The sequence below is a fragment of the Strix uralensis genome, chromosome 9 (assembly GCF_047716275.1).
Source record: "Strix uralensis isolate ZFMK-TIS-50842 chromosome 9, bStrUra1, whole genome shotgun sequence".
Lineage (NCBI taxonomy): Eukaryota > Metazoa > Chordata > Aves > Strigiformes > Strigidae > Strix > Strix uralensis.
Genome location: NC_133980.1, coordinates 692,194 through 706,515, shown reverse-complemented (window position 1 = coordinate 706,515; position 14,322 = coordinate 692,194). Strand labels below are relative to the sequence as shown.

At 52.4% G+C, this 14,322-nt stretch overlaps 1 protein-coding gene across 1 annotated transcript; it reads left to right on the top strand.

The window, feature by feature from the left end:
- The first annotated feature begins 5,328 nt into the window (after positions 1-5,328).
- SIAH2 (siah E3 ubiquitin protein ligase 2) lies at positions 5,329-14,222 on the top strand. Its single transcript, XM_074878324.1, has 2 exons — positions 5,329-5,748; positions 13,665-14,222. Exons 1-2 carry the CDS (start codon positions 5,347-5,349, stop codon positions 14,220-14,222), a joined length of 960 nt encoding a protein of 319 aa, XP_074734425.1. The 5' UTR covers positions 5,329-5,346.
- The last annotated feature ends 100 nt before the right edge of the window (positions 14,223-14,322 follow it).

Sequence of the window (14,322 nt, the reverse complement as noted above, 5' to 3'; positions counted from 1 at the left end):
TGGCCCTTCCTCCTGCTCCCAACAAGCCGTGGCCACCTTCGGCGCCGCAGAGAGGGGCCCCGGGCTGTGGGGCCTGTGCTGGCTGTCACCCGGCCAGGAGCGCACCGGCGACTCTGGCCATGGGCGCGGTGTTGGGAGCAGGGTCCCCCATCCCTTCGGCCGTGGAATCGTCCCCAGACCCCCCATCTGCCACCCCAGCCCCTGCTGACCCACGCCCCGCAGCTCCTCATCCCACGCACAAAACGGGGTGAGCAACGCCCCGACTGCTAAGGACTGGAAGAGGGAGAAGCCAGGACTGCAGGAACACGCACCCTCGGGCTTTCATCCTCCTGCCCCCACATCTTCGTGTCTTTTTATAACCTTCTTGCAGTGCAGGGCTAAATTTAAGCTGCTGATTTCCTTCAATGAGAACTAAGCCCTTGCTCATTTCTGCAAGGTAACATCAGTTATGGGTGCTTTAAAAATAAGAAGCAGTAACGACACAATCTGGCTCAAACTTGTCTGAAAAACCCTCACAGTCCCAGCACCTCAGAAAGCTCTGTCCTCAGGACAGGGACAAGTGCTACAGATTTTCACTTGTAGTCTGGAAACGCCTTTGTAGAAATACACCTTGCAACGCCGCCCCCCCCCCCCCCCCCCCGCCCCCCGCCATCCCACAGATACTCAGGGGTGCTGTCATGCCCTGAAACAGAGGAATATTTACAGGGATCAGGGGCTACTCAGCAAGGAACACGAGCAACAAATCCCAATATGCACCAGTGAAACTCCTGCCACGTTTTGGCACCTTGCAAGAGGCGATCTCGGGGAGGAAACAAGTGTTATTGGGGCCTCTGGCAGCTCGCAGATGAGCTGCAGGTTTTTACCAAGAAGGAAGAAAATGGGATCAGCTGCATGAAAAGGCTTTTGAGGCCATGTGTGGTCGCCGACGGGCGATGGGCTCTGCAGCTGCAGAGGAGACAAGCAGAGCTCATTTCTCTGTTGAGCACCAGTTTCCAAATCATCTCTTCACTGCAAACAATTATTGCCATGGCGCAGAGACAGTGACCCGCGGCATGGCAGGCAGCCAGGCTACGGCTATCTCAGAGCAGTGCCTTTGCCAGCGGAGGGCCGACAGCTGGGGGAGGCAGCGGCAGCCTCACCCCTTCCTGGCACTCTCTCGACCCGCTCAGACCCTGACTGGTGCTTTCCCATTCGTCCCAAGCAGAAGAAATGGACTCTGCTCAGACTATCTTTAAACCAGACACCAACCTTCTAAAAACTATTTTGTCCATTATTTATTTAAAAGAACGCTTTGGGGGTGCCAAAAAGAAACTGGGATAGCCACATTCTGACATTTAGAAAAAAAATAAATATATATATATATAGCTTAAATAACATATTTTTAAATTACCCTGTATTATTGAAAGCACAGAAAAAACACATTTTATTTGTATAAACATCCACACCGTTCCAGTCTATTTGTGAAAAGGCTCTTATTTTTCCTCTTCCCTATACCACAGAATATCTAATAAACCACAAACCAAGAGGTCTCCTCCAAGACCACAGGACTATTCTGGCCTTGTTTTCACACCAGGCTGTGGGATCAGGGGAGAAATGGACTCAGCACTCCAAGATGGAGACTAGAACCTCGGAGCCTATTAACTCTGATTCTCCAGTCTCAGAAGACACACTCATACGCCTATCGCAAAGTTTCTCAGCAGCTTTTACAACCCAGGTTCTCTGTTTTGCTCTCATATAACCTATAGATAAAAAAGATAGAGGGAAATTTCTCAAAATCTTAATAACTCGGTAGCCTTTTTTAGTCTCTATATTGTACGGCCATATAATTTCTAGAGAAAATGGTACAAACATCTCAATTATACCATCTCTGAATCTATTGAAGATTTTTTTTCCCTGCAGTTAGTTATCAAGAATTTGGCTTTCTGTTGTGAATTCAGTTTTAACTGGAACCAGTTTGGCAAGCCATTGGTGAAGATTTTAAGCATAATTTTATTCCAAGATACCAAAATACTGTCATCCTTTGAGAGTGATTTTTTTTTCCTTTAAACTGCTCAGTGCAACTCGCAGATCTTTCCTTAGTGCCCTCTAACTTCCAGGGCTTGTGGAGAGAAGGCTGCCATAGGCTTCATTCAGCACAACCCCTGGTTCCTATAAAAATTCAGCAAGAACTCAGGTGCTTGCTCCCATTTGTGCTTTCCCAGAGAAGGCTTTCCTGGCGAGCTCCACCCTAGGATCGTGTTAATTTGTACCTCATAAAGCGCAAGGCCTTTCCATTACACCCGAATGCACAGGGTATTATTGGGTGATTTCTTAAAATAGCGAAGAAAACAACATGCAAACCCTCTGTCAGGAGAACAGCACACAAAAGGATTTTTTCTCATTTCCTGGCCGGCGCCATCTTGCGCGGTTTAATGGAACTTTACGAACACGAGGAAAAAAATCAAGACTTCAGCTAATAAGGTACCTTAATTTAATGGAAGTTGAGTACAGATAGTGCCTTAACTGAGAAGTTTCCAAGGCCTGGAGTCAAGAATGAGTCACACAGCTGAACATCCTAATGGATCTCTGATAATAACACCACTTTAGTGAAGTATTAAAAATGCTCAACGTGGGTACATCGGAAGAAAGTATTGCTCGTTTAAGGACAAGAAGCCTCGGAGACAAATTGCAAGGAGAACTGTCCTGGTTTCGGCTAGGACAGAGATAATTTCATTTTTTTTTTCCTTCCTTCTTAGTAGCTAGAATAGTGCCGTGTTTTGGATTCAGAATGGGATTTGGTATGAGAAGAATGTTGATAATGCACTGATGTTTTCAGTTGTTGCTAAGAAATCAAGGACTTTTCAACTTCTCGTGTCCTGTTAGTACGCAGGTAAACAAGAAGCTGGGGGGGAGAATAGCCAAAACAACGGACCCGAAGTGGCCAATGGAATATTCCGTGCCATCTCACGTCACGCTCGGTATATAGATGCGGGTTGATCGGGAAGCTCTCTCAGCCTCCCAGGACTGGGGGTTTAGGATTCTCTCTGCTCTGGGATCACTAGCTGGCAGCGGGCTGGGCATCGGTCAGCGGGTGGTGAGCAATCCCTTCGTGCATTACTCGTTTGTATTTTCTATTATTGCTATTATCATTATTATTTTAATTCTATTTTATTTCAGCTATTAAATTGTTTTTATCTCAACCTACGGGTCTCCTGACCCCTCCAAGTCTCTCCCCCATTCCCCAGGAGCAGGGGAGGGTGAGCGGGTGGCTGCGTGGGGCTGGGCTGCGGCCGGGGTTACACCACGACCAGAACAATGAGCCCATATGCCAACACGCCTCTTTAACGATGACACCACCACCTACGAGCAAACACACTTCTTTATTCCTCGATCTCTCCATAACAGGAAAGGGATTTGGGGAGATTTCTGTCCTGAGCCTTCAGTGTCTTCACTTCTCCAGTGTTACTGGAGCAGAAGATGCTTAAACTATCACATTTTTTCCCCAAACTTCTTTTATCTGGGGAATGAAACCAGCCCAACACATTTCCTTGTCTGGTCCTCACATGTGAAACCAAAATTAAGAAAACATGTCATTCTAAATAATATTTTAAACCAGCCCGAAACATCTTTTATTGTTCTTTTTCACATTTTCACAACTACAGCCCTCCGTGAGCACCGCGTCGGCCTGCGCCCAGCTCTCCTAACACTCACTTGCCTTTGCAGGAGTCACCTCGGGTACCCCATCCAGTCCCAGCGGTGGTTCCATGCTCAGGATGGCGGGTGACAGCCCCCGCGGCCGTGACCCACGTGTGAAGAAGTCAAGTGCAGCCCACAAGGGGAGACGCTCCTCACACCTTCCCCACCACTCTCGCAGGGCGCGGACCGGTCACCATCACCAGCATCTTCCTTTTGCTAAAAGGGTTTGGGTATGGAACGATACGTGTTTAATTATTGCTGACAATGATACGTGCTTAATTACTGCCAACAATGACCTGTGCTTAATTACTGCCAACCACCATCACAGAATCATGGAATGGTTTGGGTGGGAAGAGACCTCAAAGCCCATCCAGTCCCACCCCCCCACCATGGGCACAGACACCTTCCACTAGCCCAGGTTGCCCAAAGCCCCGTCCAACCTGGCCTTGAACCCTTCCAGGGAGGGGGCAGCCACAGCTTCTCTGGGCAACCTGTGCCAGGGCCTCACCCCCCTCACAGGGGAGAATTTCTTCCTTAGATCTCATCTAAATCTCCCCTCTGTCAGTTTAAAACCGTTACTCCTCATCCTATCCCTACTCCCCTGATCAAGAGTCCCTCCCCCCTTTCCTGTAGCCCCTTTCAGTCCTGGGAGGCCGCTCTAAGGTCTCCCCAGAGCCTTCTCTTCTCCAGCTGAACCCCCCCAACTCTCTCAGCCTGTCCTCACAGCGGGGGTGCTCCAGCCCCCCGAGCATCTTCGTGGCCTCCTCTGGCCCCGCTCGAGCAAGTCCGTGTCCTTCTGCTGTTGGTGCCCCCAGAGCTGGACCCAGCACTGCAGGGGGGTTTCCTGAGAGTGGAGCAGAGGGGGAGAATCCCCCCCCTCACCCTGCTGCCCACACTGCTCTGGATGCAGCCCAGCACACGGGTGGCTTTCTGGGCTGCCAGTGCACGTTGCTGGCTCACAGTCAGTTTTCCATCCACTAACACCCCCACATCCTTCTCCTTGGGGCTGCTCTCAATCCACTCCTCGCCCAGCCTGGATTTATGCTGGGGATTCCCCAACCCATGGGCAGGACCTTCCACTTGTCCTTGTTGAACTCCATGATGTTCAAGGCCAGGTTGGATGGGGCTTTGGCAATCTGGGCTAGTGGACTGCCTGTGGCACGGGGGGTGGGACTGGATGATCTTTAAGGTCCCTTCCAACCCAAACCATTCCATGATGATGATGATGATGGAGATGATGATGATGGGGGGTGTAGAACTGGATGAGCTTTAAGGTCCTTTCCAACCCAAATAATTCCATCATGATGTTGATGATGATGATGAAGATGGGGGGGGGGCCGGTAGAACTGGATGATCTTTAAGGTCCCTTCTAACCCAAACTATTCCATCATGATGATGATGACAATACGTCCATAATTACTACGGCCAGCGCCGGGTGTCGAATTACCGCGGACAGCTCCGTTTCCCAGGGCAACCCCCCCCCCCCCCCGCTCCACCCCCCCGCCGCTCCCGCCGCCCGCCCGCCCGGAGCATGCCGGGACCGGGGCGGAGGCCGCGCGCAGCCGCCGCTGGCGTCAGCACCGCCCCCCCCCCCCCCCCTTCCTCCTCCTCCTCCTCCTCCTCCTCTTCCCCGTCCCTCCGGCGGCCCGATGGTGGCGGCGGCGCGGCGCGATGAGCCGCCCGTCCTCCGCCGGCCCCGGCGCTAACAAGCCCTGCGGCAAACAGCCGCACGCCCCGGCCCCCGCCGTGCCCGCCGCCGTCCTCCCGGGGCCCGGCGGGGCGTCTCCGCCGCCGCCCCCCCCTCCTCCTCCTCCTCCACCTCCTCCTCCTCCTCCTCCTCCTCAGCAGCCGCCGCCGCAGCAGCAGCATCACGAACTGACCTCGCTCTTCGAGTGCCCCGTCTGCTTCGACTATGTGCTGCCGCCCATCCTCCAGTGCCAGGCCGGGCACCTGGTCTGCAACCAATGCCGGCAGAAGCTGAGCCTCTGCCCCACGTGTCGGGGCTCCCTCACCCCCAGCATCCGGAATCTGGCCATGGAGAAGGTGGCCTCTGCCGTGCTCTTCCCCTGCAAGGTAAGGGGTTGGCAGGGGGACGGGGATGGCGGGGAGGCCCCCCCCTGCCATCCCCGTCCCCCTGCCCTCCGTCTTCATGCTTTCCCAAAGCCCCTCTCTGAGAAAAGCGGGACACCTCTCTCAAAAAACAGAGAAAAACTTTCCCTCTCCCTAAAACACTCAGCCTCCTCGGGGACACTGTTGTCGTGTTTGCACGCCGATGCGGAATTTCCCCGGTGGGTTTATGTCTCGCCTTCGTCAGTGGTTTGGTACAGAAATATTGGCGTTGATGGGAAGGCTTGAAGGAGCTGTCTAAGGTTGGTCCAATGTAGAGCAGGTTCACTTGGGAGTTTGCAGAAAGTGGCGATTTCTCGGCATTTACAGTCATGCCTGTGCCGAAGATACCCGAGGAGTCCCGTGGGACTCGTCCAGAGCCACTGCAGGCAGCAAAGCTGGAGCTCTGCAGCTTCGTTTCCTGCTGGTCCATGTTTTGGTCTTTTGGTCCCTTTACTTCTTCCTCATCACAAGCACAGGAGGCACTTGCCAGCCCCCAGTAGCCTCTCTCATGGTTCTGCAGGTTTCTAAAGCGAAATAGGGTGACAGGACTAATGATCCTTTCTGATTCACTGAAAATCCCGCTCTAAATTTTGTCCCGGTATTTGGCATAACCACTAGATACAAAGGCTGGACCTTTTTTTTTTCCCCTCCTAGTTATTTTAGCCTGTGCCGATGCTCAGTCTCAAAATAGTGTTTTATGGAGGTAACAGAAATTCTGTCCGTGTCTCTCGTCAGTTCTCCACAGCCCGCCTTCAGAAGGGCAGGGGCTGGTAAGCTGTCAGGTCAGTCGTGGCATCTGAACTACGCTTTTTTCAAGTCTGTTCTGTCTCAGCACTATTTCAGGTATTCAGATTAAACATTTAAGTCTTTTTTCAAGGGAGTTTTCTACCTAAAGGAACTAGGTGAACTGCTCCAAAGTGCACATCCTTCCTAACTGACGGTCACCAGGCGGGCAGTTACGTACGTGCAGGCGATGCTGAGTGGGTCTTTTTTACATCTTCCTGGAGCCCCTGGACGCTCGTACCTCCATGATATCGAAAGCACTTTAAAACCACAGGCTGAAGTGGTGGAGGGACAGATACAGGAACTGCTGGAGCTGTTGCTGATGTGAAATATGGGAAGAAAGTTTTAAAATACAGAGCTGTCCGTGTGAGGGGCAGAGCCATGGTCGGGCTGGCGGTGGGACCGTGGAGCCGGAGCGGGCGCTGCCGGGCTCCAGAGTGGACACGGTGAGCTTCCCGGAAAGAGCTGTGAGCAGGCGCTTGCTGCCTCTCCTGGAAAAGCCCGTCCTGAGCAGTGGCTTTCCCCGGCCAGCCCGTGGGAGCGTCGCTGAGGACATGCAGGGAGAAACGGCTCCTCCGGAGTGAGTCCTCCGCGGCGGTTCCCGCAGCACGGCGCGGTCGGTGGCCAGAGCCCCGGGGGCTGCGGGGTGACAGGGTGGGGCGGCTGTCGGTGTCTCGCGGAGCTTTTGGTAGCGTAGGGCCGTTTCACCGCTCACCCTCAAACAGGAGTTACCCTCGCGGGGGCAGTAACGGACACGGGTCCTCTCTGGTGAAGGCGGCAGGAAGCCGCCCGCCCAGCCGTGACCCAGCCTGAGCCCGGGGGAGTACAGCCAGCCAGGGCGCGTTTTTCACTGAAACGCTGGCCTACTTCTCCTTTTCTGAAGTGTCTCGTCAGGCTCGTTGTGACAGTTGGCATTCCCTGCTTGTCTGAAACAGAGCATCCAGGCTGGAGCGGCTCCCTGGAGCCCTTCACTGCACAGGGCACAGCTCTGCTCCCCACTGCTCATCCCTACACCTTGCGGGTAAACAAAGCCTAGAGGGAAGGAAAATCCTACAGACCCTTCCCCATAAAGAGGAGATGGTAAGATGTTCCTAACTTTACAAAGTTAGGAACTTTACAGACAAAGTGTGGGAGAAGGAAGAAAAAGCCTACAGACCCTTTCCTGTAAGGAGGAGAAGACAAGATGTTCCTGACTTTACCTGTCAGACGTTCCTTTACTCACTTGCTAACAGAAAGATTTCCTAAGCCCGTAATTGATGGGACTGGCTCTTTCACCCCTTGAGGTTTCCTTTCTCCGTGGGTGGACGAGTAAACACGAACAAAGAGAAGTATCTCAAAGAACACCCCCCACCCCGTGCACCCCCAGGAGAACCGAGATCCCTGCGTCGGTCGGGCCAGTTCTGGTTCAGGTGTAGCAGCTGTAAACGCTTCTCAGTTGGGTGTTCTCTAAATAATACAGCGGCTAGCACATGTCAACCAGTTAAGAAAATGGCATTTCCAAAACTTCCTCCAAGTATCACTCCCATGGTTGACATCATGCTCTCCAAAGCCGTGCCCTGGAGGAGGAGGGATGCTGGTGAGGTTTGCAGTGGCTGAAGCAAGCACTGGGCGTCGGGCAGCTCAACGTCTTGGCTGTGGGTCGGGGAGAGCTTCTCTGTGACTGGCGGCGTTCGGTGCTCTCTGCAGTAACCCAGTAGGTGTGGGGCTGTGCTGTCGCCGTGTCAGAGGCCATGGACTGGGCTCCTGCCACCTCAGGGCTGGGTCTGGCTTCTTGGTATGGTGCCTGCAAGCCAGTTCAGAGCTGGGAGAGCTGGCGGGTGCCTCCGAACCAGCTGCACCTCGCAGCTGCTCTGTCCAAAGCCGGCGCCGCCAGGAGCCCAGGGCTGCAGCGCGTGGGGGACGGCAGCCCCTGGCCCCGGCTGCAGGCAGGGAGCCAGGCAGCGCTGACAGCGGGATGTCAAGTGCCCCCGCGCCATGCTGCCGCAGTCACACATCCCATGGACCCGAAAACACGGTGCTCATGGAGCCCCGTGTCCCAGAGTGTGCCACGGTGTGACCCGTGTGTCCTCCCTGCGCACCCACCTCCGCTCGTCGGGCAGCCAGAGGCTCCTCACCGAGGTCTAAGTCAGTCTCTGTTCCTCTTCCCTCATGCACCCTCTCTTTTAAGTGGATTTTTCCTGCCATGAGCAGTTCCTGCTCTGCTGCTTTCACCGTTCCCAAGAGCTACACAGTGAAATTAGCACCTTAACACTTCCCACTCATGCTCCTTGGACCCAGAAACAGCCACAGGCCATCAGGGCTGTAGTTCTCAGCCAGCGTTAGGACAGTCAGCGGCACGCAGCAGGGAGGTGACCCGCCGTGCCCCTCAGCGTCCCCCGGGTTCTGCGGCCGCTCACCCCATGCCAGGGCCTGGCCCTGGTCTGACTCGCCTGGGGTGTTCACTGCATTAAGGGAACCTGATGTCAGGGTCTGGGGCGGGAGAGAAAGTCAGAGCTCTAGAAAATGTGAAGGAACAAACGGAGACAGCGGTCAGTGCGGAGAAAGTCCCGCACGTCTAGAGAGAGCGGGGCACGGTACTTGAAATAAATAGGACTGAGACACAACGGAGCTGACAGAAAATGGATTTGGTGTTGCCCGTGGCTATGGCTGCTTTGAAGGTTCTTCTTCTTAAAATGCTTTAAGAAATACAGTTATTGCATCTCTGCGCTTTATGGGGCTTCTGGAAAAAAATCTATGGGAGGATTTAGATCTTAAAGTTACTGAAAATATAAAATGCCTTTTCGTGCTCTAAGCAATCTGCAGAAGATAAAATGCACGTCATAAATGCACTCAAACTCCTAATTAATGAGTGCCAAAAGGAATTAGTTGTTTTCTTTCATCTTTTCAATAAGTGCAAGTGGAAAATAATATAAAGGTGCTCTCTAGTTGTGAAGCTGACTTAATTTGGGTATAAGTTCTTCCGTAACTTTGGGGTTTTGTATGTTTAGTATGAAAGAAAATGAATGTTAGGATTTATTTCCTTTATATAGCCAAAGGCTAGGAAAGAAAATAAATCTTAGGAACTGGGAGCTTCCCAAACAGACACCGGAATCCATTTTCACAGCCAGTTGCATGAGGCACACTGTGGCCCTTAGCCGCTGAGCTCGGACCGGTGCCCTGGCTAACTGAGCGCGTAGGGTGGGAGGGGTGTTTCTCGATTTACCCGCTTCACCCCAAGACTACGAGGAGTTGCAAGTGTTCTCTGTTGTCAGCGGCAGAACCGCAGTCCCCGTCGACCGCGAGCGTTAGCGGCGCCCTGCGCCCTGCCATGCTCCGCTGGCCTTTTGTGGTGGGACTTGACAAACAAAGATGTTTGTGCTTGAGCGATCTTGGCGTGGCCGTGGAAGGGCCGTGGGACCAGCACTCCCCATCTGCCCTCTGTAAAACTCTAGGCAGCTCCTGCTTGCGTTTCAGTTTGTAATAGAATTTACCTCCAACCTACACAGGCAAAAACAAACCCAGCACTGAGGGAAGAACATCCAATAGCAAAGCCAGTGTTTGTGTACACACTGGGAGCAGCCCGGCTGGGCAGCTCTGGGGAGAGCCTTTAGCAGTGTATGGCAGGGAAAAGAAGGAAAAAAACAAACCCCAAAATAATCCCTCCCCAAAACTCCTTGCATAGGTATACCAGTGAATTAATCACTGCTGTGATTAATTTAACTGAGCAGTAAGTTCTACTTATAATAAAGGAAATTACTTTTCTAGTTATTACAGGCATTAAAAAAATCTAAGTACACAGGGCTTGATTTTTCAGGGGATTGAACCCCTTTCTTACCAGCCTTCCTAGGAGTGGTGGTGCTCTGCAGCTGGGAAGCCAGGACAGCCACCTCACGTGACGAGAGTCTCCCAAGATCCTTGAACACAGCCATCCGTAGCTGGAGATGCTGCCATGTTTCTGAGCCTCCAGATGGTTCTGGTCCTTTTGAAGAAAAGTGAATCCCATAAATTCATTGTAGCACACTCTTACGCTTTGCTTTGTGGAAAAATCTTTCTGCACCTCACAACCAACACTTTGTATTCAAAAAGTGGTAGGCAGAGTGAGACTGTATACAAACTACTAAACAATACCAGACTAGTCACTTTAGGTTTCTTCAGGCGGGTGGTAGGAGGTTGGCAGAACCACTGTGTCCTGAGACCACTGCTGCTATGCCATCAGCTCAAGGAAAGCCTGGCAGGTTTCCCATGTAAGCAAACAACTTGAAAACAAAAACTGCACATTCATGTTATTATTGTATACAAACTTACTGCTGTATATTGCCCAGTGCTGCCTCTACAGAGCTTTTCTTTAATTTAAAAAAAAAAAAAAAGTCATTTTAAAGATTTGAAGTAAATATACTAAACCTAAATAAGGTCATACTTGCTATTTGCAAGACACAGTAGACTAATAAAGCGGTGGGGTTTTCTTCTGATAAAACCGCAGTTTATTTTGTTTTTAACTGAACAGACATCCCTCGCACGCAGGAGTCTGCTTACATCACCCTGCCTACACATGTGCCCAGCACTCGCGTGCTCCATAGGCGCAGCGGCGTTGGCTGGTCCTCGCCCCAGTGAGCGGTGGCGGCAGAGGCAGAGCCGCTGGCAGAGCAGGGTCCGTACGCGCGCTCCAGGCTCCTCACCGCCGCGAGGCTCAGGGAGGCACAGAGGCTCGCTGTTTTCTGGGCCGGACCTCGCTGTGCGTCCCGGGAGAGCTGCCTAGGATCGCTGCTGGACTGGGCTGAAACATTCAGCCAATGCTTCGGAAGGCTGAGGGGACCTTAAAAGCAGGGACAGACGTTTCAGAAAGCAGTGAAGGAGGGAGAAGCACGAGAGGGCCTCAGGTCCCTGAGCACTGCTGACACAGGAGCAGGCAGGCCTCTTCTTCCCAGAAGCATTATTTGTATCTCAAGCTGGAAGGAGAGTCTGCCAGCTAAAGCGGGAGGGACTGGGACCTGGTGGTCTATTCCCGGCTCTGCCACTGATTTCCCATGCGGCTTCAGACAAGTTACTTTAATCCTGTGTCCCTGCCTGCCTTGGTTTACAGGGTTGGTAATACTGGCCTGTCTCTGCTGAGCACTTTCAAGCTTAACCGATGTTTTCCAAACGCTTTAGGACACTCGGAAAGCTTTCCCATCAAAGTGAGGTACAGGGCAGCAGACGCAGAGCGACCGATGTGGCAGAAATGTGGTGTGCAAAGTCATGTGTATGGGGATGAGCCCCACGCTGACCGTTTCCTCTTAGGAAGGAGAATACAGCGCTAAACAAATGACTGTGAAAACAAGTACATGATACTTTCCAGCGTGGAGTACTAGAAATGGCGGGAAGGGCAACGCAAAAGCAGAAAGAGTGAGGCCAGCCGAGGCGTTAGCGGCACGCCCACACTGTTAACATGTGCGCAGCCCTGGCTGCCCATCTTGGGGACAAGGTGCACGGGCCGAGCAGCTCAAGGCTGCACCCCAACCGGTACACAGGGAGAGACGGGGCAGGTCCGAGGGCTGTGATCAATAGAGATCACTGACACATGCCAAGCAGCACGAGGACAGCAGGTCAGGTTTTGCTGTTGAGCGTCTCCCACCGTTGGGAGGGCTCCGCACCAAGCGAAACCCGCAGTGAGGGGTTCAGGAGCACACAAACCAGCACTTCTCACAGCGAAGGGCAGAGCCACCACCGTTTGCTCCTCTTGCTTTTACGCTCTCGCTTCTGCAGCCACCACTGGTCATCGCCACGCAGACGGCTGGTTTCGCCCCCTCAGCAGCTTGTGTTATCGTATCTATTTTTGTTAATGAGGGTAGACCGGGAGCGGCTCTTCAACACCTTGCATGATTGAATGTTAACGGGGGTAGGAATGTGGGAAATGCCAGCGGGCTGGTGGGGCTGGAAGCCGACACATACCTGGGCCGCTGTGCTATGCGGCGGGGCAGCAGGCACGGCACGGCACACGGTGCGTTTGCCACGCTGGGGCTTCAGCCTTTGGCTGGAGGACGCCTCCTTCCACTGCAACGTCCGACAGAGTAAAGCCCTTAGCAGAGGATTAAGCAGCAGGGGCAGACACATAAAGGAAGGCTCATGTTAACTCCATATGGCTTATAAAACAAGCTGCTCCAGAAGCGCAAGGTCAAGTTTCTGTCCCAGGGTTCCTCACGCCATGTTCGCAGCGTGGGTGATTTGCATCTTGGGCATTTAACCCTCTGAGCTGAAACTTCTTGCGCACATATTAGCCCAGAAATAGTCATTTATACCTCGGTTATATCTGTCCTCAAGGAAGCATCATAGCATCCGTGAGCAGCCACACACGCACGTTGTGACAGCATCAGCGGTGTTGATGTGGCTACAGGTACCTACAGACTGGGAGCTGTGCTCTTGGCAGGGACAGGAGGGACTTGTTCTCTCTGTGGGGGTAGTGTGAAAGCAATAACCCAGTCAGTCGGGCAACTGAACTGACTGCAGGAAAAGCATCCCCACTTGTTTGAAGCAAATTAACCTCCGAGTTGCCCAATGACACTAAGAGAAGTTCGATGGCGCTTATTTGTGTGCTAGCGTTATGCTCAGTGAAAAACCACCCTCTCTCTTTCCACTTCTCACAACTGCAGTGCTGAAACTTTCCCCAAAAAAGCTGGGGGGAGCCTGCCTTTGAATTTAATGGGAGTGCTTTTGCTCTGTGACAGTACTAAGGTACATCTACTAAAAACACTTCACTCTAGTAGCTGTTTGCTGAAACTAGAATCCTTTGTTCTTTTTAAAGAAAAGAAAAATCCAAACCAGGACCACTTCAGCTGATCTGGACCGATCAGATCTAACTACAACAGCAAATCTAACTACAACTCAGCCTTACAATCCATTTTCTCTAAGTGCTTGCGTTAGAAAAAAAACACCACAAAAGACAAGAAGAATCCATTTTTAAGTGGAAACAAACATAAGTAAAGCTCAGCTCTGAATCCAGGGCTGAATAGAAGTATCTAATGTAAAATTTGCAATGAGAGCAAGAGTTGTGGTTGGTCACCAGTGTTTCCAGTTGACAGGTGGGAGCAGCTAACGCTAGTGCTGGTGCCTTTCCTGACAGCTTGTATTTGGTCTTTTTCCAGTATGCCACAACAGGCTGCTCTCTGACACTGCACCACACAGAAAAGCCAGAGCATGAAGACATCTGCGAGTACCGGCCCTACTCCTGCCCGTGCCCCGGTGCCTCCTGCAAGTGGCAGGGATCCCTGGAAGCCGTGATGTCCCACCTCATGCACGCCCACAAAAGCATCACCACCCTTCAGGGAGAAGACATCGTTTTTCTTGCCACAGACATTAACCTTCCGGGGGCGGTGGACTGGGTGATGATGCAGTCGTGCTTCGGCCACCACTTCATGCTAGTGCTGGAGAAACAAGAGAAGTATGAAGGTCACCAGCAGTTTTTTGCCATCGTGCTGCTCATTGGCACCCGTAAGCAAGCAGAGAACTTTGCGTACAGACTGGAGCTGAACGGCAACCGCCGCCGGCTGACCTGGGAGGCGACGCCCCGCTCCATCCACGACGGGGTGTCCGCGGCCATTCTCAACAGCGACTGCCTCGTTTTTGACACGGCGATAGCACACCTCTTTGCTGACAACGGAAACCTCGGCATTAACGTGACTATTTCTACGTGTTGTCCGTGATGTGTTTGCGTAGCTAGCGAAACCTAGGCAGTCTGGACATAGTGCTTTACATCCACCAAGGGTTTTCTTTCTGTTCTGGTTTTTGTAATGATATTCAACT